The sequence below is a fragment of the Panthera tigris genome, chromosome B1, assembly GCF_018350195.1.
Source record: "Panthera tigris isolate Pti1 chromosome B1, P.tigris_Pti1_mat1.1, whole genome shotgun sequence".
Lineage (NCBI taxonomy): Eukaryota > Metazoa > Chordata > Mammalia > Carnivora > Felidae > Panthera > Panthera tigris.
Genome location: NC_056663.1, coordinates 144,662,238 through 144,681,097, shown reverse-complemented (window position 1 = coordinate 144,681,097; position 18,860 = coordinate 144,662,238). Strand labels below are relative to the sequence as shown.

General features: G+C 43.7%; 2 protein-coding genes across 2 annotated transcripts; both read left to right on the top strand.

The window, feature by feature from the left end:
• Nucleotides 1-4,461: 4,461 nt before the first annotated feature.
• Nucleotides 4,462-5,929, top strand: LOC122238016 (growth-regulated alpha protein-like). The gene is made up of 4 exons (XM_042984386.1): nt 4,462-4,635; nt 4,758-4,881; nt 4,994-5,077; nt 5,851-5,929. The coding sequence occupies exons 1-4, from the start codon at nt 4,548-4,550 to the stop codon at nt 5,864-5,866; spliced, it is 312 nt and encodes a 103-aa protein (XP_042840320.1). The 5' UTR covers nt 4,462-4,547; the 3' UTR covers nt 5,867-5,929.
• A 10,267-nt stretch (nt 5,930-16,196) lies between these two features.
• LOC107180089 (growth-regulated alpha protein-like) lies at nt 16,197-18,322 on the top strand. The gene is made up of 4 exons (XM_042982728.1): nt 16,197-16,368; nt 16,479-16,602; nt 16,709-16,792; nt 17,580-18,322. Exons 1-4 carry the CDS (start codon nt 16,281-16,283, stop codon nt 17,593-17,595), a joined length of 312 nt encoding a protein of 103 aa, XP_042838662.1. The 5' UTR covers nt 16,197-16,280; the 3' UTR covers nt 17,596-18,322.
• Nucleotides 18,323-18,860: the final 538 nt, after the last annotated feature.

Here is an 18,860-nt window from a genome sequence, read left to right as displayed (position 1 = left end):
CCCTACTTGCACAGCAACAACAGAAATTAACATACATAAGGGAGTATATTGGATAGATGTTAAATAATGTCCAGTTAAGAGTTTGACGTTTCTCCAATTTTGCAGGTCTTGTAAAACCTGTCGTAGCACCTTATACACCATGAGTGCTCGGTAAAGGTCCACTGGATTCATATTCACTACCTCCTCCGGTCTGGCCACGTCCTGTGATTTCTATACACTCTGCCCTCACACACGCCACTTAGTAAATGGTGAATTTGCACACGTAGGGTCTTGGAAACACCTCTGGATGGATTTAAGAGCATTTCAATGGTGGTAACATCTGAACTGGTTTCTGAACAACAAGCAGGGTCTACGCACAGCCTTCAGTGACTGGATTCTGCCTCCTTCTCTCCCCTCTCCCTGCCTCACTGGTGAAACTCCAGATATATAAACTGCCAGGTGCTTCCAGTAGACACGATGTGCATTGTAGCTTCTGTGACTTGGTGCATTTGGTCATCTCCTTCTAGAATGTTTTCCCCATCTTTTAATCTCCCCATTCACCTGGGAAAATCTATCCTTTCAGGTTTGGCTTGGAGGGGACACCTTTCCTAGAGACATCTCAGAAGATCTTCTCTGAGAATTCAGGCCATGCCATTGAGAACCAATGTTAGGGGTTCCATACGCTGCTATCATATCCTGGGCATACTCTATCATGTGATTTACCAGACTACTTCGTAGCATTCTATTTATATGTCTGCTTCTCCTAGGAGACTAAAACTTAGGTGGTAGTACATTGCATCTTATGCTTTTTTGCATTCCTGGGGCCTAATTTGATTCCAAATTCATAAATGCTACCTTACAAATGAATAGATGGAGAAAGGAAGGGAGGGAAGGATTTAAATGGTGAAGAAATCCATCGGTGTTTGATAATTTTAGCAGCAATATGAAAGATCACATATTTTTCAGGGCTCTTTTATTGTGAGGAATGGCAACATGACTCGAATTGGCTCAATAAGGAAAGAAAATCAACTGCTGTATGACAATGAAAGTCAGTGGATTAGGTTGAGCAAAGCTAGACCCACGTGCTCCAACAACGTCCCCAGTAATTCTGAGTCTGAGTGTGCTCGTGCCTTCCTCTGTGGCGGCTCCACTCTCAGGCAGGCTCCCCCAAGCAATGGCAAGACTCCAAGTTTCTATCCTACCTATTTAGCAATTTTGGTAAGAAGCAAGAGCTTCTCAATTCCCTTTGTTCCAGCACAACCAGCATCTTCTCTGATGGCCAGTCTTAAATCACTGGCTCCGCGCTGGACCCATACAGGCCTGGACAACGAAGGGCACAGGCAGGAAGGAGGTACCCACGCGGCCATAGGGTCGAAAGCTCCCCCTCCTGAGCTCAGAAGCGAAGTCACCTCGCTTTAATCATGTGGGCTTATAAGGGCAGAGATAAGGATTTCCGAAGGAAATCTAAGATTCTGTTTTAAGAAAGAGTTGGGGGCAGACAGGTAGAAAAAGCAGATGTCGTAGAGATTTAAAGAGGTTAGCACAGATGCGCAACTGAGTGCCCTTAGACAAGAGGATAGGTGATCCTAGGGTTTAGCGACATGTTTAGGCATCTTAATTTTCTCCTTTCTGAGCAGAACCATTATACAACAAACTAGAGATGTTAGGGAAGTGGAAGGGACAGGAGGGGGGGTCAGGGAGTGGCAATTATGCCGGCAAAGCTTAAGGTAAACCACTCATTCTTGCTGGCTGATTAGCAAGATGAGTGCTCAGCACGGAAGAGCGACCCAAGATTTTACAGACCTATTGCAAAGAATTCGTCAAATCTGAAAGATACAATAAACAATGACAGGGTAAAACAGGATTTAGTAAACTGAAACACATAGGTTAGAGATAATTTCATTGGGTTAGTGATTGCAGGGATCTACAGCTTGCACAATAAATGTAGCATTCAGCACATCTTAAAACAAGAAGCAATTTGTTTATCATGGCGGGCTTTGTAACACTGGAACTCTTAAATTTTTCTGAAACTCTTAAAATTTTCTGAAACTTAGTATGGGGCTGTCATGAATGAAATAATGGAAAGTGGTACATTATGAAAGAAAAAAGTTACCTTTCTACTTACTTCCTGAAAGTCAATAATTCTGATTAAACAGGTAGTAGGAGTCATGTTGTAGATAATTCCACAGACAATGGGTTAATTCTTGACTCGTCTCATCCTCTTGGCTGCTATCGTAGGAAAGTTGAAATTCTACTCTTCCTGTATGATTGCTAACGTCAATACTTTGGGTTGGGTCTGGGAATCATTACAACTAATACTTACTATTGTTTTGGGAGCCAGCTGTTAATGCCCAAGGCAGAGAGACAGTCACATCTGAAATATTTTCCTGTATAAGGATCGGGGAAAATTTTTATTCTTACTTCCATTTTACGTGGGAAACTGAAATTGCAAATAAACACTGGATTTGAAAAATCTGTTCTAGGATCTCTGAAGAATGCAGATGTGTCCTCCTTTCACAACCTCGGACGCTGAAAATTTTAAGAGATAAATGAAAAGATTGTGTTTTGTTTTTTTCCTGTTTACACAAGGATTCACCACCGGGTGTTCTTGTTCAGGTAAGCATCTTAAACAGTCCAAGCTGCTAAAACAAAATACCGTACATTGGCTGGCTTAAATAATAAACGTTTATTTTTCATTGTTCTGCAGGCTGGGAAGTCCAAGTCCAAGATACTTAGCTGCAGATTTAGTATCTGGTGAGAACCCTCTTCTTGGTTTGTAGATAGTTGCTGACTTGCTGTACCCTCACATGACAAAGAGAGAGAGATTAAGCCCTCTGGGTGTCCCCTCTTATAAAAGCGCTTAATACCATCATGAGGATCCCACCTTCATGACCTCATATAGACTTCATCACCCCCCAAACGTCCCATCTCCTAATATCATCACAATGGGGTACAGGACTTCAAGATCTGAATTTTTGGAGAGCATACTGAGTCCATAACAGTAAGATTGTATTAGAACACTAATTCTATTTTATTTAACAAATATTTATGCAACACAACATGTGCTGATGTTTTATAAATATTAACACATTTAATACTCATAACAACCCTGCAAGGCAGGCATTATTTGCTCTCTTGTACAGAGGAAATACAGGAGCCCAGAGAGAGGAAATAAAGTACCCACAAGCAGGGGTCATGGGGCAAGTAAGTGGTGTGGCTGAGGCTCCAGCCTTGACAGCCTCAGCAGACTCTCTGTGCCAGAGACAGACCAGCATCCTCCACATCCAGCTCTTCTCCCGGCACCGGCAGAATAGCTCCCACATCCCCGAGATCTGCACTACCCTGGAGAATCAATTTAAACTACCCAGTTTAATCCAAAAAGAGATATTGAAACTGATGAAGAAAAGTGAATTACTCAGTGAGAAGTCCTCAAGCTACACGGACTGAAATGCTTTATGGGCTGGCATTCTTAGAGAACTAAAGTAATTGATAGCTTAGCTGTTTCTCAAGAGAATCACTCTCAGGAGGCAGGCATATTCAGGTGACACGAGTGGAACATGCTAGTAATCTAGTATTTACACATTTGGAAACACATCTGTTTGCTACCTAGAGAAGTAAAGGTGAGAGTCGCTAGGTACCCGATTTCTTGTGTCCATGATCCTTTCTCTCCCCGGACTGTTTACAGAGGAGGGCCCCTGATCCCAGCACGGCCTTCGCAGCTCTGGAACCACTGCCATGAATGAAAACACCGTCTCCTAGACAACAAACAGCGCGGCTCCAGGAATTACTAGAGTGTAGGAAGTCCCAGAATTTCGAAGACAGGGAATATGAGACATTGCAAACTGTACCTAAAAATAAACGCTGAATTAAATTACCCTGCGCCACGGTCCATTCCCTTACCCTACCCCCATGCCCACTGGGCAAAAACGTGGTACCAAGTGTGACCTACCAGAGCTGTCCACACAACAGAAACAAGACAAACATTCTCACATACAATCTGAGACAACAGACATTTTTAAAAGAGTGTATTTATTCCAGAGATGAAAAACACCCGGAAAGTCCAATTGAAAGCCAAAGGATAGATCAGAGAGGCTGCCATTTCCGCCTCAACTCTTCCAGTTCCAGCGACTGAAGCGTCTTTGAGAATCAATTCTCTCCACTAACGGGTCTAACTAACGGGTCCGACCTTCCCGGTCCTGCGACTGGGGATCCCTGGGCGCCCACGGTCGCCGCACCCTCCCCCGCGGTGGCAGCCGCCACGTGGCGGCCACTCACGCCCCCTTTGCGCATTGGGGCTGACAACGGTCTCTGAGTCGCCGGCACCCGCGGGCGGGTCCCCCTCCACCCCGGGGGCGGGGCCGCGCGAACCTTCCGCACCCGGGAATGACCCGGGGCGCCGGGAATTTCCCTGTCCTCCCCACCCCCCACCGCTGCGCCCGGCGCCGCGCCAAGTCCACCGGGGATAAAAGAGGTTCTCCCGGCTCGGGGAGCCAGAGTCCGCTCCGCCTGCCCTCCCGCTAGCCGTCCAGCTCCAGCCACCGCCGCCGCGACTCCCCGAGCTGAGCCCCATGGCCCGCACCGCGCCCCGCGCTCCCCGGCTCCTCGGCGCCGCGCTGCTGCTCCTGCTCCTGGTCCCCGCCGCCCGGCGCGCCGCAGGTGAGGCCCGGAGCCCGCGGGGGGACGGGGTGCGGGTGGGGTGGGGGTGCGGGTGGGGGTGCGGGTGGGGGAGGGGTGCGCGCCCCGGGGCCGCCCGCTCACCCGGCCTGCTCTCCCCGCAGGGGCGCCCGTCGTCACCGAGCTGCGCTGCCAGTGCCTGCAGACCGTGCAGGGCATTCACCTCAAGAACATCCAGAGCGTCAAGGTGACGCCGTCGGGCCCCCACTGCGCCCACACCGAAGTCATGTAAGTGACGCCCCGCGCTGCCGCCGTCCTGGCCGTTCCCCCCGCCCGCCCCCGTGCCCCCCACCCCGCGGCCCGGCCTCCCGCCAACGGGGACTCTGCCTTGTCTCCGCAGAGCCACTCTCAAGAACGGACACCAAGCCTGTCTCAATCCCGAAGCCCCCATGGTCAAGAGAATCATCGAAAAGATGCTAAGCAAGTGAGTTATGCTTTCTGTTCACGCGTGCCGCTAGAGTCCTTGGTCACGGATCCTGGCAAATGCGTCTGGAAAGTTTGATGAAGGAAACCTAGGTTTCGCTGAAAAACAAAATTATTCGTTCACAATGACCTTTGCTATTAAGGTCATTAAGCCTCTCCTATGCCAGAAGGATATTTCCAGTGCCCTCTCTCCCCACGCAAATGAGTGTGGGTGCGTGTGTGTTCCTAAAAGATGAATTGCATTTGGCCAGTGATGTTCAAATGCTTCCCACCCATTGAGGAACACACAGTATTCAGCTCCATCCCTGGTGAGCTTCTGCTCTGAAAAGTGGCACCCTTGGTTTTGGGCAACATGGGCCGCTGAAGCTTAGTCGTGAAGAGCAAGGACTTTGCAGAGTGATCCTCCTAAGTTCAAGTCTAGGATCCCTGTGAAAGTTTTCAAATCCTTTTGAGTCTCAGCAAAATGGGCATAGAGAATAATAACAATTTCATGGGATGTATGAGGTTCAAGTGAGGTCTTGCATGTAAACTTTTAACCCAGGATGGCAGTCTTTGAGCGCTAGGTTTTAGCTCTTTCAAGTCAATAATAGTTCAGTCCACAGCCAGTAAAGAGCAAGTTCTCTGCAGTAGGGGGCAGCGGGTACTGTGGGACCTTCTGTGGGTGCAGGGCTGGGCCAGGGTCTACAGCAAAACTCCCTCTAGCCCTAGGGGCCAGTGTGAGAGAGGAGCAGTTTTTCCTTAGCACCTGTAACAGTAACCCTTTTCCAATCATAGGGGCAGCACCAACTGACCTGGAGACCAGTAAGAAGCTGGCTGCTGGTGGTTCCTGAAAGGCCCTTCTAGGAAGTGAAAATGAAGAGAGAACAGCTGGCTTCTGCAGGCACCTAGAAAGGCCTTAATGTGTTTGACTATTACGAGTTCTCTATTTATTTATGTTTGTATTTATTTATTTTCCAAAGCTTGTATTTTAATATTTTACATATTAGTATTTAAGGATCTGACTGTGTTGAATCAGACGTAACTCCGTCCTGATTGTTATTTAATTTGAAGATGATGGGTTTTTAAGGTCTCATTAAACCACTGTGTATTGGGAGACTCCATCAGGTGCCAGGGCACAGCACTGGGGGGGGGGGGGGGGAAGGGGGGGAAGGGAGCCGAAGAAGTTAGTGTGTATACATCTATTTTTGTACTTGTTTAAAAGAATGGCAGTTGTCATTTATGGAAATTATTTCACATTCTATAGTCAACATTTTTATGTTGAAGCTTCCCTTGGACATTTTATGTCTTGCTTGTAGGGCATAATGCCTTGTTTCATGTTGATTACGCAGTGTTGCTCTGTCTTGGAACAGAGACGTTAAAACTACTGTTATGTTTTTACAAATGACGTGAAAATAAACGTTTTGCAAAAAATCACGTGCTTAGGTTTTGTTTTATTCTTCTTGATCCTTGGTTCCTACTGGGGGGCTCAAGGTATCGTACCATTACACAGACTATAGGTTGCACCTGACTTTATGCCTGCTCCTGGCCATTACTTCCCTTACATTTCTATTACTTAAAGAATATTTGACACGCTACCCTCCCCAACCAGCTTGAGAAACCTAGTTTTACATAAAATATTGCTGCTTTTCACGCTGATTCATTATTAAAAATTAGTGCCTTTATAAACTTTTGGATTTTTACAAACCTTGTAATAAGAGCTCTTATTAAATACTTTGGGTAAGTGGTTTTTCAGACAATTATGCAATTCTTTCCCTTTTAATGAGGCTGGGACCAAAAGGTAGAAAGGTGGATTCTTTCCTAAGAACTTGAATAATTTGTGTTATTTAATAATAATAATGATCTATGGAGATAAATCCATGCCGTAAGGTAAAATACATGACAAAAATAACAAAGGATAGGTAGGGAAAGAAATGGATTTAGACTCTAAGAGATGTCTTCAATTGTTGCAGAAAGTGTAAGCTGAAGGAACATTGTAACATGGCAGGAATATATATTGCAATTTTTAGGGTAACCACTAAAAGGGAAACGAAAAGTTTAGATTTAAAAATCTGAAAAGAAGATAAAATGGAATAAGAGAAAATATCTGAATAATACAAAAGAATACAGAAATTAAGGAATAAAGAAACAAAACAGCAGATGGCAGACGGGGAAAAGGAAAAAATCTTCTTTATTGTCAGGCCTGTCAATAAAAAGTCTCCTCCTAAAGGTGGGTTTAAATCCCCTCCCCATGTGAGTGTGGGCTGGGCTTTGTGAGTTCCTTCCAAAGAACAGATTAGGAAAAGGAAAAAACATTACACTGGAGAATCTGGCAGATTCCACCTTAACCAAGTGATGAAGGTTATCACCCTTGGTGTCATATGAATATCATGTATACCCCCTATGTGATATGGTAAGAAGGGCACTTCATTTCCATCATGTTCTTCCCCCAAACCCATAACCCTAGCATGATCATGAGAAAATCATCATAAAAATCCCCATCCAGAAACATTCCACAAAATACTTAAGAAGTTTTCTTCACAGGGGCACCTGGGTGGCTCAGTCAGTTGAGCGTCTGACTTCGGCTTAGATCATGATCTCTCGGGTTGGTGACTTCAAACCCCATGTCGGGCTCTGTCTTGACAGCTCAAAGCTGTCAAAGATTCTGTGTCTCCCTCTCTCTCTGCCCCTCCCCTGCTTGTGCTATGTCTCTCTCTGTCTCAAAAATAAATAAACACTAAAAAAAAAAAAAAGTATTCTTCAGATCTGTCAAAGTCATGAAAATCAAGGCAATACTGAGACTCTGTCATAGATTAGAGGATACAAAGGAGACATGATGACTAAATCCAGTGAGTTATGCTAACTTGGATCCCAGGATAGTAGAATGATATCAGTGGAAATTGGTGAAATCTGAATAAAAGACTGGAGTTCAGCAAACAGCAATGTACCAGTGTTAATTTCTTAGTTTTGATAAGTGTATTATAATTATGTAAGATATCAACATTAGGAGATACTGGGCAAAAAGTCTACAGGAACTCTCTGTACTATCTATACAAATTTTTTTTTTAATCTAAAATTACTCTTAAACCAAAAGTTGATTTTTTAAAAAAATAGGACAAATAGAATAGCAGGAGAGGAGACTTAGATCCAACTATATTAAGAATTATAGTAAATTTAAATGGAATAAACACTCTAATTAAAAGTCAAAGATCAACTTTTTTTTCATACAAAGACTGTATAAATAAGACCAAAAAATCTATGCCTCTTAAAAGAGACATACTTTAAATATTAGGACCTAGATAACTTGAAATTAAAAGAATAAGAATGTTATATCATGCTAAAATTAACTGAAAGAAACAGTATGGATATACTAATGTATTACTTGCTAATGACTATTAATCTATTATTAATACAAATTACTAATCCAATGGGGCACCTGGTGGCTCAGTCAGTTGAGCATCTGACTTGATTTAGGCTCAGGTCATGATCCCAGGGTCATGGGACCGAGCCCTGCATTGGGCTCCACGATGTGCCTTGAACCTGCTTAAGATTCTCTCTCCTCCTCTCCCCTGCTCATGCTCTCTCTCTCTTAAAAAGAAAAAAAAAAAAAATCAATGCATTAGGTGAGAAGATATTAGGATTTAAGGAAAGAAGGAGTCTTAGAGATAAAAAAAAGACCGATTCAAAATAAAAAGGGGGTACTTCTACAAGAAACAAACAATTCTAAATTTCAAGAACTTGATATTTAATCAAATTATATTAAGAGAGAAACTAAAAGGGGCAATTGATGAAATGATTATCATAGTTAAAGATTCTAACAGGCCTCTTTTCAGGACTTAGGAGGTCATAGCAGTAAAGAATCAGTAACAGTACAGAAGAGTAAAGCAACATGATCCCCCAACGTGATCCCGGCAACTTGGCCGGAGCGTGATATACAGATGCTTCACCCAAAAACTGCATAAGTCACGTATATTTTTTCAACACACAGGGAACATTTTGTAATAAAGACCATATATGAGCCATAAAGAATGTAATAACACATTTCAAAATGTTGAAATGTTACAGAGGACATTCTCTGATCATCAAAATTTCTCCGTTTGTCATGTCCCCTGGCTGACCATGTAGCCACACACACTATGTGTAATATGTTTGTTGTGGTTTATAGCTCATCTCAACTTCCCAAATTTCACTTCCATAATACACTTTGAAACATCAAAGCAGGGTCATCACGCTGTTTTCATGCCTGTTATAACCAAGTATGATAAACAATATTTGCCTGAAGACATTTCCTCAATTTCTATATTTTTTTCTTCACACATCCTTTTGTAATTTTGGCATTTCTATATTTCTTTGATTCGTATTGCATGTAATATAATTTAATTACTCATTACTATTTCTCAAAAGTTTTTCAAAAATCGTAATGGAAATACAAACATTATATTGAAATATATTATTTTTTAAGCCTTGGAATAATGCCCAAATCTAATATATTGGATGTTTTTCAGAGTTAACTGAAATGAACTTAAGTAATTATACATGGTTAAAATCGTCAGGTTGGCCTTACCACAGGTACAGAAAGAAGGACTAGCTGTGTTGCAGAAGATAGTTGGCAGGTTAGTACTGAAGAAGAATTTCATATTTGGGGTTTCAGTTTTATCCACTATACATTTTTTGCAAAATGGACCACAGTTCCTTGTATCTTGCATGTGCCTAACAGATGTCTTTTATTTTACTTTTTTTAAGTTTATTTATTTGTTTTGAAGGAGAGCGAGAGAGAGAGAGACAGGAAGGGACAAAGAGAGAGGGAGAGAGAGAATCCCAAGCAGGCTTCATACTGTCAGCACCGAGCCCGACATGGGGCTCCAACTCACAAACCGTGAGATCATGACCTGAGTGGAAATCATGAGTCAGAAGCTTAACTGACTGAGCCACCCAGGCAACCCAAGTAAATGTCTTTTAATTTAATATCTACCATGCCCTCAGTTTTTTGCACATATCCTGAATCTTAGGTTATACCTCAACCACCCTATGGTAGATAGCCAATAAAGGTCACAGTGTGGTCTGGGCAACAGGGCCATGGAAACACCTTGAAATGCCTACAGAGGCCTCCCAGTTAGATACCATCCAAACTGGATCCTGACTAACAAACAGGGTCCTTCCAGTACATGGTCTTCAGTGTCGGAGGCCTGCAACCTCCTCCTGCCTCAGCCTCTCTCCAGTCTCTGTTCACAGAGTGAGTTCCAGCTACACGAACCGTTTGCTGCTCCCAGTAGTGGTCACCATGTTCTATCCCACTGCTATGCCTCTGCTCATCTGGCCCTCTCCTGAATGTCTTCTGCCCATCACTGTCCCCCATTTCCCCGGAAAATTCCTCATCCCGAGAGTCACATCAATGGTCACCTCTTTCAGGAACCTCTCTGACAAGTTTCATAAACCCACTCTTTAAGTGTTAGATCAGGTAGTCCTCACACCTGCACCTTGGGAATGGTTTGCCATGGTTTTCACAGGCTTTTCTAAAATCTCTCTCTCTCTTTTTTTAAATATTTTTATTTTATTTTGAGAGAGAGACAGAGTGTGAGTGGGGAAGGGGCAGAGAGGGATGCACAGAATCCAAAGCAGACTCCAGGCTCTGAGCTGTCAGCACAGAGCCTGACGCGGGCTAGAACTCACGGACTGTGAGATCATGACCTGAGCCGAAGCCGGATGCCCAACTGACTGAGCCACCCAGGTGCCCCTTTTCTAAAATCTTCTATTTGTCCACTCATTTCCCCTATTGCATGGAGAGTCAGAGGGTAGCAGAGTCCTATTCCTCTCCGGATCCCTGGCCAAACTTTATCCCCACCTTATAAATGCTGAGTAAATGATCGATGACAATGTTGAAACAGAGGGAGAAAGAAAGGAATTCAATTCGAGTTGAACCGCCCTCCTGGTTAGAAAGGTAACTAACAGTAAGTGGAGTCAGTAACCAAAACCCGGTTTAAGATGGCTACATAAAAAGGAGAGGGGGCACTCAGGTGGCTTAGTCTGTTGAATGCTGACTCCTGATTTTGGCTCAGGTCATAATCCCAGGGTTGTGGGATTGAGCCTTACATTGACCTCTGAGCCGAGCATGGAGTCTGCTTGAGCTTCTCTCTCTCTCTCTCTCTCTCTCTCTCTCTCAAATACATAAATTTTAAAAAATACAAATAAAAAATTTTTTAAAAAGAATGGGGTGGCTGAGTGGCTCAGTCAGTTAAGCGTCCGACTTTGGCTCGGGTCATAATGTCCCGTTCACAAGTTCAAGTGACAGCTCAGAGCTGACACAGCTGTTCCGCTGATGGCTCAGAGCCTGAAGCCTGCTTCGGATTCTGTGCCTCCCTCTCTCTGCCTCCTTCCCACTCGCACTCTATCTCTTTCAAAAATAAATAAACTTTAAAACATATATAAAAAAACAAAAAAAAGAAAGTTTTAATTAAAAAAGAAAAGGAGAATCATTGGGCCTCTGAAAGTAAACAGCTGATGTGTGGATGCGTTAAAACTGCATGTTGCAGTTCAAAAATTCTCGCCGGTAATTAGCCTCACTCCACATCAGGCTGCTTTTCTCTGTGCTTGCTTCACTTCAGGCAGGCTCCCCTCAAGCACTGACAATGCTTCAAGCTTCTGTTCCAGCAGGTGGAACCCCACAGGAAGCAAGGGCTGATTTTCCCACCATTTCCTGACAACAAGGACTCCAGGACATTTTTCTGACTTGGCCAGGCTTAGGTCCCTTGCCCACCCTGCACCTGTTAGAACTTGCCTGAGGGTTAGACCCAGACTGGAAAGACCAACCAATGGTACTTTGGGTCTCCAGCACAGTCCTGGAGCTTTGGAGCAGGGTCCCCCTCCCTGAACTACCCAAGCTGGGAGGAAGAAGGGATGGTCCCCAAGAGAAAACCAAGATTCCATAACCAGAAGGAGGAAGGAGCCCAAGCCGGGTAGAAATGACCACCGTACTAGAGACTGGATAGGGTTTATGACATGAACGCTGGATGACACGCTTCGGACTGAAGAAGTGGGTGGATTGAGCGATTTAATGCCACATTCGGACATTTTCATTCTTCTCCCCTCAGAGCCGGAGTCATTCTACCAGAAGCGGTAAACGCAACATGTGGCATTTGTGGTGTCACAATTTCCCAGGGCCACAGTGAGGACAGCAGTCCTGCACTGCCCATTCCGATGGCTCCCTCATCTCAGGAGACGGCACCAAGTCTGGATTGTAAAGGCAGATCAGATAGTGTCAATCGAACAAGATGACAGTAAATATGGTGGCTCTAAATGGGATTTAATAACCCATTTTATTTTAAGGATGCTCTCTTCTTTTAAGATTGGTGATTGCATTAGTTTAAAGTTTGGGCATAGAAATCTGTCATTCAGCTCATAAAATAAGTAAATATCTGGGGGAGACACTTGCAAAAACAAAGAAGGGGATTGTTTTTTAGACTTCAGAACGTCATTGCTTTTTAAGTTTTCTGAAAAATAAATACGGGGCTGCTAGGGATTGAATTATGCGAGTTGATATATTAAGGTAGAAAAAAGCCCTTTCTTCTGTACTTTATTTTGTTAGCAAGTGATGATTATCAAGCAAGTCTTAGACATAAAATTATAGATAATTCTATAAATATGAGGCTGCTTCTTGAAATGTTTCATCCCTTTGGCCACTACTATAAATTTTTTGATGCCCTATTCATTCACCCTGAGTATTTGCATATGTCCATTCTTTGGATTGGATCTGGAAAGCATTAGGACAATATTTTTCTTCTTCTTTTTTCTTTCTTTCTTTTTTTTTTTTTTTTTTAATTATAAAGAGAGTAAAGTTCTGGGTAGCTTCCTGTTAATGCTGAAGGCAAAATATTTCCATTATTAAATCATGATAAAGTATGCAAACTGGGTCAGGCAGAAAACCATGATCCTTATTTCAGCAAATAACTAAAATGCCCAGTTCCCTTCTGGGCAAATCTCAGTGTAGAGTGTTCATCCCACTGACTTGATTTTGGAGGCATAATCCATTGATGAGGAAAATCAGATAGATAGATAGATAGATAGATAGACAGATGTAGATTTTATTGAATCTAAGTATATCCTATTCATTCCACAAAAGAAACTTCTTGCTGTTAGTGAAATAAAACACTGGAGACTTTTGAGCAGTTTGTTATTTTTAAGCTTTAGGCAATGTGGCATTGAACTATTTAACCGCGAGAATAACAAACATACTTAAACAAACCAAAACAAAAACAAACCTGCTCTCCTGAATTATCTATTACTTTTCTTAGAAAAAAGGTTTTTTTCTTTCTTTTTTTTTTTTTTTTTTTCTTCCTTAACATGTAGTGGTTAAAAGCAGCACTGGCTAGAGCTCAAATTGTGAATTTTATTAACTGTGAGACCTTGGCCAATTCCCTAAATTCCCTGTTTCCTTGTGGAGAAAAGCTGTGGAGACAAAGCTGGTAACTACTTTGTGGGGAAGTTGAGAAGATTAAGTGGGTTTCATATATGCAAAAGATTGAGGACATTGACTATTAGATTAAAGTGTTATTTACTGTAATACTTTATGTTGATCTTATAAGCACATAAACATATGTAAATTACTGGAGATAGTGAAGAATAATGGAAAGAATAGCAATCTCTTCAGCTATTATAATTCTGAGCTACTGATTATCTAAAAAAAAAAAAAAAGAAAAGAAAAGAAAAAAGAAAAAGAAAGAAAGAAAATCCATAGTATTTTCAATTAGGAATCCTAGAAAGGGGCGACTGAGTGGCTCTGGGTGACTGACTGACTCAGGTCATGATCTGGAAGTTTATGAGTTGGAGCCACACGTCAGACTCTGGGGCCTGCTTCAGATTCTTTGTCTCCCTTCCTCTCTGACCTTCCCCCAACCCCCCCCCCCCCCCCCCCACACACACACTCTCTCTCTCTCTCTCAAAAATAAACATTAAAAAAATAAAAAAATAAGAATCTGAGAAAAATAAGGATAATGACAGTAGTACCTACACAAATTCTCAATTATTACTAAGTTATTCATATTTTATAAACTTTAGGTCATCTTTCGTTTTCCACTTATTTTTTTTTAAGTTATATTTCTTGCCCCTTCCCACAAAGGACTGTTCTGATTACTTAAAAAAATGTAAAGACAAATCATTATTTATAATTTAGTAATTCATAATCTCTTCTTTTTTTAATTTTTAAAAAAATGTTTATTTTTGAGAGAGAGAGAGAGAGAGAGAGACAAAGCATGAGCAGGGGAGGGACAGAGAGAGAGAGAGAGAGAGAGAGAGAGAGAGAGATACAGAATCTGAAGCAGGCTTCAGGCTCTGAGCTGTCAGCACAGACTCAACCCCACAGCACAGGACTCAAACCCACCAAGAGTGAGATCATGACCTGGACAGGATCTCAACTAGAGTCAGATGTTTAACCTACTGAGCCACCCAGACACCCTCATAATCTTTTCTAATAAGATAGAATATATTTAGTTTTATTTGCACTTTGTAGTTGAAATTACTGAAATTAGAACTATAAAATTACTGATCAATTAAACTAGACAACAAAAAACTCATTCTGAGTTTTCTCTTAAGAAAAAAAAATAGTACAAAACTTTTATGTTGGTTGAAGGAGGTGTTTTTTCTTTTTAGATTTTTTTTTTCTCTTTGTACAGGGATTTTATCCCCAGGTGAGTTCCAGCTTAAGAATGCAGAAACAGCAATTTAAATTACGTTTATTTAAAAATGGTTTATAGTGTATGCATTGTATGTACTGGCGTTTTATAAATGTTCATACACTTATTCCTCATAACAATCTGCTGAAGTAGATACTATCTCTGACGTCCATTCTACAGGTGAGAAACTAAGGCAGAGACGGTTTAAATGTCCGACACCTGAAATTCCTACCCTGGCATTGTGAAGCAGAGGGCTGCTTGGTGCCACTTTGCAGCTCCAGAGCAAGTCCTCTCTCCTCCTGCTTCCCTTCCACACCCATCCACCGGGTAACCCCACGTTCCTCACAGACCTGCACCTGGAATCACACCGAAGCCATCTGAAACCTACATGTAATCCAGCAACAACGAAAGTCATTTACACTGAGGTGAAAAATGAGCTGCTGAACGACACAGTCGAGTTACCGGCTTGAAAGGTCTGATTGATTAGAAGTCAGTCAAAACTAAAATAGGACTGCAGTTACTTCTCTAGAGAGCATTTCAAATCCCTGGAGGCAGGCAAGTCCACACAACAGGGAAAGGAAATGAGATTTGGGAACATAAAACAAGGAAGTGCCATTGGAGTGGTGATCTAGCGCTTAAGTATTTCACAGGAACACCTCTTTTTGCTGTTCAGGTGAGCACAGGGTGCTACTCCCACTAGGCATCAGCTCCTGGTCCCTCCGACCTTTGGACCCCAGGAGCCCAACGCAGCCTCCCCCCCACCCCCCAACAGCTCGGATATGACCACCAGCATTATACTTCACGGATTAATTCACACCGTCTACACCAAAAAGGTGGTGTTCATGGATTTACTCCAACTCTGGAAGTTCCAGAATTGCAGAGGAAGGAAGATAAGTAGGGATAAGACACTCAGTCCTAAATTAAACATTAAATTGACCTCTTGACACTGGTCATCCCCTCAACACTTCACTCCTTCAGGATATGACACAAAGTATGATTTGTTTGTGAATGTAAAATACTAGGAACCGGCGAACGTTCTTATGTCTGCTGTGAGATGACAAATGTATTTTAACAGAGTCTACTTATGCAGACGAAAGTAAACTAATCAAACCAAAACACATTTATGCGTTAAGTAGCAAGTAGAAAATCATGTCACCCCTTCTCCGGGCGTTATTCCCCCATCCGGATAACTAACATTCGTCAAGACAGACGCCTGTCTCGCGTAAATGGCACAGACTCAAGCAAGGCCACTCACGCCCTCTTTGGGGACTGGGCGGAAAGGGAACACGCCCAAGTCTCCGGAACACGCGGGAGGCCTGGCACGCGGGTCCCCCTCCACCCCGCGGGCGGGGCCGCGCGAACCTTCCGCACCCGGGAATGACCCGGGGCGCCGGGAATTTCCCTGTCCCCCCCCACCCCCCACCGCTGCGCCCGGCGCCGCGCCAAGTCCACCGGGGATAAAAGCGGTTCTCCCGGCTCGGGGAGCCAGAGTCCGCTCCGCCAGCCCTCCCGCTAGCCGTCCAGCTCCAGCCACCGCCGCCGCGACTCCCCGAGCTGAGCCCCATGGCCCGCACCGCGCCCCGCGCTCCCCGGCTCCTCGGCGCCGCGCTGCTGCTCCTGCTCCTGGTCCCCGCCGCCCGGCGCGCCGCAGGTGAGGCCCGGAGCCCGCGGGGGGACGGGGTGCGGGTGGGGTGGGGGTGCGGGTGGGGGAGGGGTGCGCGCCCCGGGGCCGCCCGCTCACCCGGCCTGCTCTCCCCGCAGGGGCGCCCGTCGTCACCGAGCTGCGCTGCCAGTGCCTGCAGACCGTGCAGGGCATTCACCTCAAGAACATCCAGAGCGTCAAGGTGACGCCGTCGGGCCCCCACTGCGCCCACACCGAAGTCATGTAAGTGATGCCCCGCGCTGCCGCCGTCCTGGCCGTTCCCCCGCCCCCGTGCCCCCCACCCGCGGCCCGGCCTCCCGCCAACGGGGACTCTGCCTTGTCTCCGCAGAGCCACTCTCAAGAACGGACACGAAGCCTGTCTCAACCCCGAAGCCCCCATGGTCAAGAGAATCATCGAAAAGATGCTAAGCAAGTGAGTTATGCTTTCTGTTCACGCGTGCCGCTAGAGTCCTTGGTCACGGATCCTGGCAAATGCGTCCGGGAAGTTTGATGAAGGAAACCTAGGTTTCGCTGAAAAACAAAATTATTCGTTCACAATGACCTTTGCTATTAAGGTCATTAAGCCTCTCCTATGCCAGAAGGATATTTCCAGTGCCCTCTCTCCCCACGCAAATGAGTGTGGGTGCATGTGTGTTCCTAAAAGATGAATTGCATTTGGCCAGTGATGTTCAAATGCTTCCCACCCATTGAGGAACACACAGTATTCAGCTCCATCCCTGGTGAGCTTCTGCTCTGAAAAGTGGCACCCTTGGTTTTGAGCAACATGGGCCACTGAAGCTTAGTCGTGAAGAGCAAGGACTTTGCTGTGAATCCCTGCCCTAACTGTAACCGAGGCCCCACCTCTGATTATTCCTGTGTCCCCAGGGAAAGTACTTAATCTGTTCAAGTCTCCGTAATACAGCAGAAATAAAAATAGCTACCTAACGAGGTCTGCCGTGGGGCTTAAATGATGTCCTGAATGTACTTTTTTAGCCCACTGTGACATTACCTTCTAGCTTTTTGAAGCTAATAATACAATTGTGATCACAGACAGCACCTTATTCCTAATTAAACACCATCCAGGAGCCCGGCATTTTCCTGCCACCCATCGCAGTGGTGTAGGTGGTAACCACGTGGCAACCACATGTCACAGGACTATGCAGTTTATGGACTCCTATTAATGGCAACCATTTCTTTCTTTCTTTCTTTTTTAATCACAGGGGCAGCAACAACTGAGCTAGAGAGAGAAGGCAGAAGTTCATGGCTTACTGTGGCAGCCTCAGTGGAATGGGATAGAAAGAAAAGAAACCAAAGCCTCCAGGGACCATCTGGACTGTGTTCAATCTATTTGACTGTTCCCTATGAGTATTCGTCTATTTTCAACATATGTATTTATTTGTTTATTTATTTATTTATTTTTCAAAGCTAGCATAGTAATGTTCTAGCTAATATTTAAAGATATGAATTTGGTAATTTGCTGTACTATTATTTTTAAAGGTCACTTTTATGCTAAAGTTAGTTCAGTTCCTTTTAATTTGTAAGTGATGAGTCTTAAATGTTCTTCATTCATTAAACTATATTATGTGTTGGGGGGAGGGGAGGGGAAACCACGCCCTGTCATTCCCTATGATAAAGGCTGGAGATAAATAGTTTGGGATCCAAGCACACAGGTCACTGTTAAGGTTGTGGAATGTATGTGTGCATTTATTTTTGTACTGCTCAGAAGAATGCCAATTGTTATTTATTGAGAGAGTTTTACAGTACGTGGTCAACACTTCTGATGTTGAAGCTTTAAAAACTCCACAATGTTTTTAAATATCCCTTGGACATTTTATGTCTTCCTTGTAAGGCATAATGCCTTGTTTAGTGGTAATTATACAGTGTTTCTCTATGTCTTGGAATAGAGAAGTTTAAATATTTATTGATGTATTTTTACAAACTGCATGAAAATAAAGCTTTTTACAAAAGTTTCTTGCTTAGGTTTGTTTTTTTCTTCTTGATCTTGTTTTTTCTTCTTGATACGCAAGCCCTGGAAATTTATAACGGACTGTAGGGCACACCCACGTAGAGACTGCCACTAGTGGGTGCTCCTTACTTCCATATTTTTTTCAAAGTCCTTGCAGTGCCCCCCATCTTTAGAATCTCTGTTTTACTTGCAGCCACTCTGGAAAACAGTGTGGAGGTTCCTCAGAAAATTAAAAATAGACCTACCCTATGACCCAGCAGTAGCACTGCTAGGAATTTACCCAAGGGATACAGGAGTGCTGATGCATAGGGGCACTTGTACCCCAATGTTTATAGCAGCACTCTCAACAATAGCCAAATTATGGAAAGAGCCTAAATGTCCATCAACTGATGAATGGATAAAGAAATTGTGGTTTATATACACAATGGAATACTACGTGGCAATGAGAAAGAATGAAATATGGCCCTTTGTAGCAACGTGGATGGAACTGGAGAGTGTGATGCTAAGTGAAGTAAGCCATACAGAGAAAGACAGA

What these genes read in the sequence shown, in the direction of transcription:
- LOC122238016 (XM_042984386.1), top strand. Translation starts at nt 4,548, where the DNA reads ATGGCCCGCACCGCGCCCCGCGCTCCCCGGCTCCTCGGCGCCGCGCTG. An exon ending in CGCCGCCCGGCGCGCCGCAG is followed by an intron (nt 4,636 to 4,757) that starts GTGAGGCCCGGA and finishes CTCTCCCCGCAG; the next exon opens with GGGCGCCCGTCGTCACCGAG. An exon ending in TGCGCCCACACCGAAGTCAT is followed by an intron (nt 4,882 to 4,993) that starts GTAAGTGACGCC and finishes TTGTCTCCGCAG; the next exon opens with AGCCACTCTCAAGAACGGAC.
- LOC107180089 (XM_042982728.1), top strand. Translation starts at nt 16,281, where the DNA reads ATGGCCCGCACCGCGCCCCGCGCTCCCCGGCTCCTCGGCGCCGCGCTG. An exon ending in CGCCGCCCGGCGCGCCGCAG is followed by an intron (nt 16,369 to 16,478) that starts GTGAGGCCCGGA and finishes CTCTCCCCGCAG; the next exon opens with GGGCGCCCGTCGTCACCGAG. An exon ending in TGCGCCCACACCGAAGTCAT is followed by an intron (nt 16,603 to 16,708) that starts GTAAGTGATGCC and finishes TTGTCTCCGCAG; the next exon opens with AGCCACTCTCAAGAACGGAC.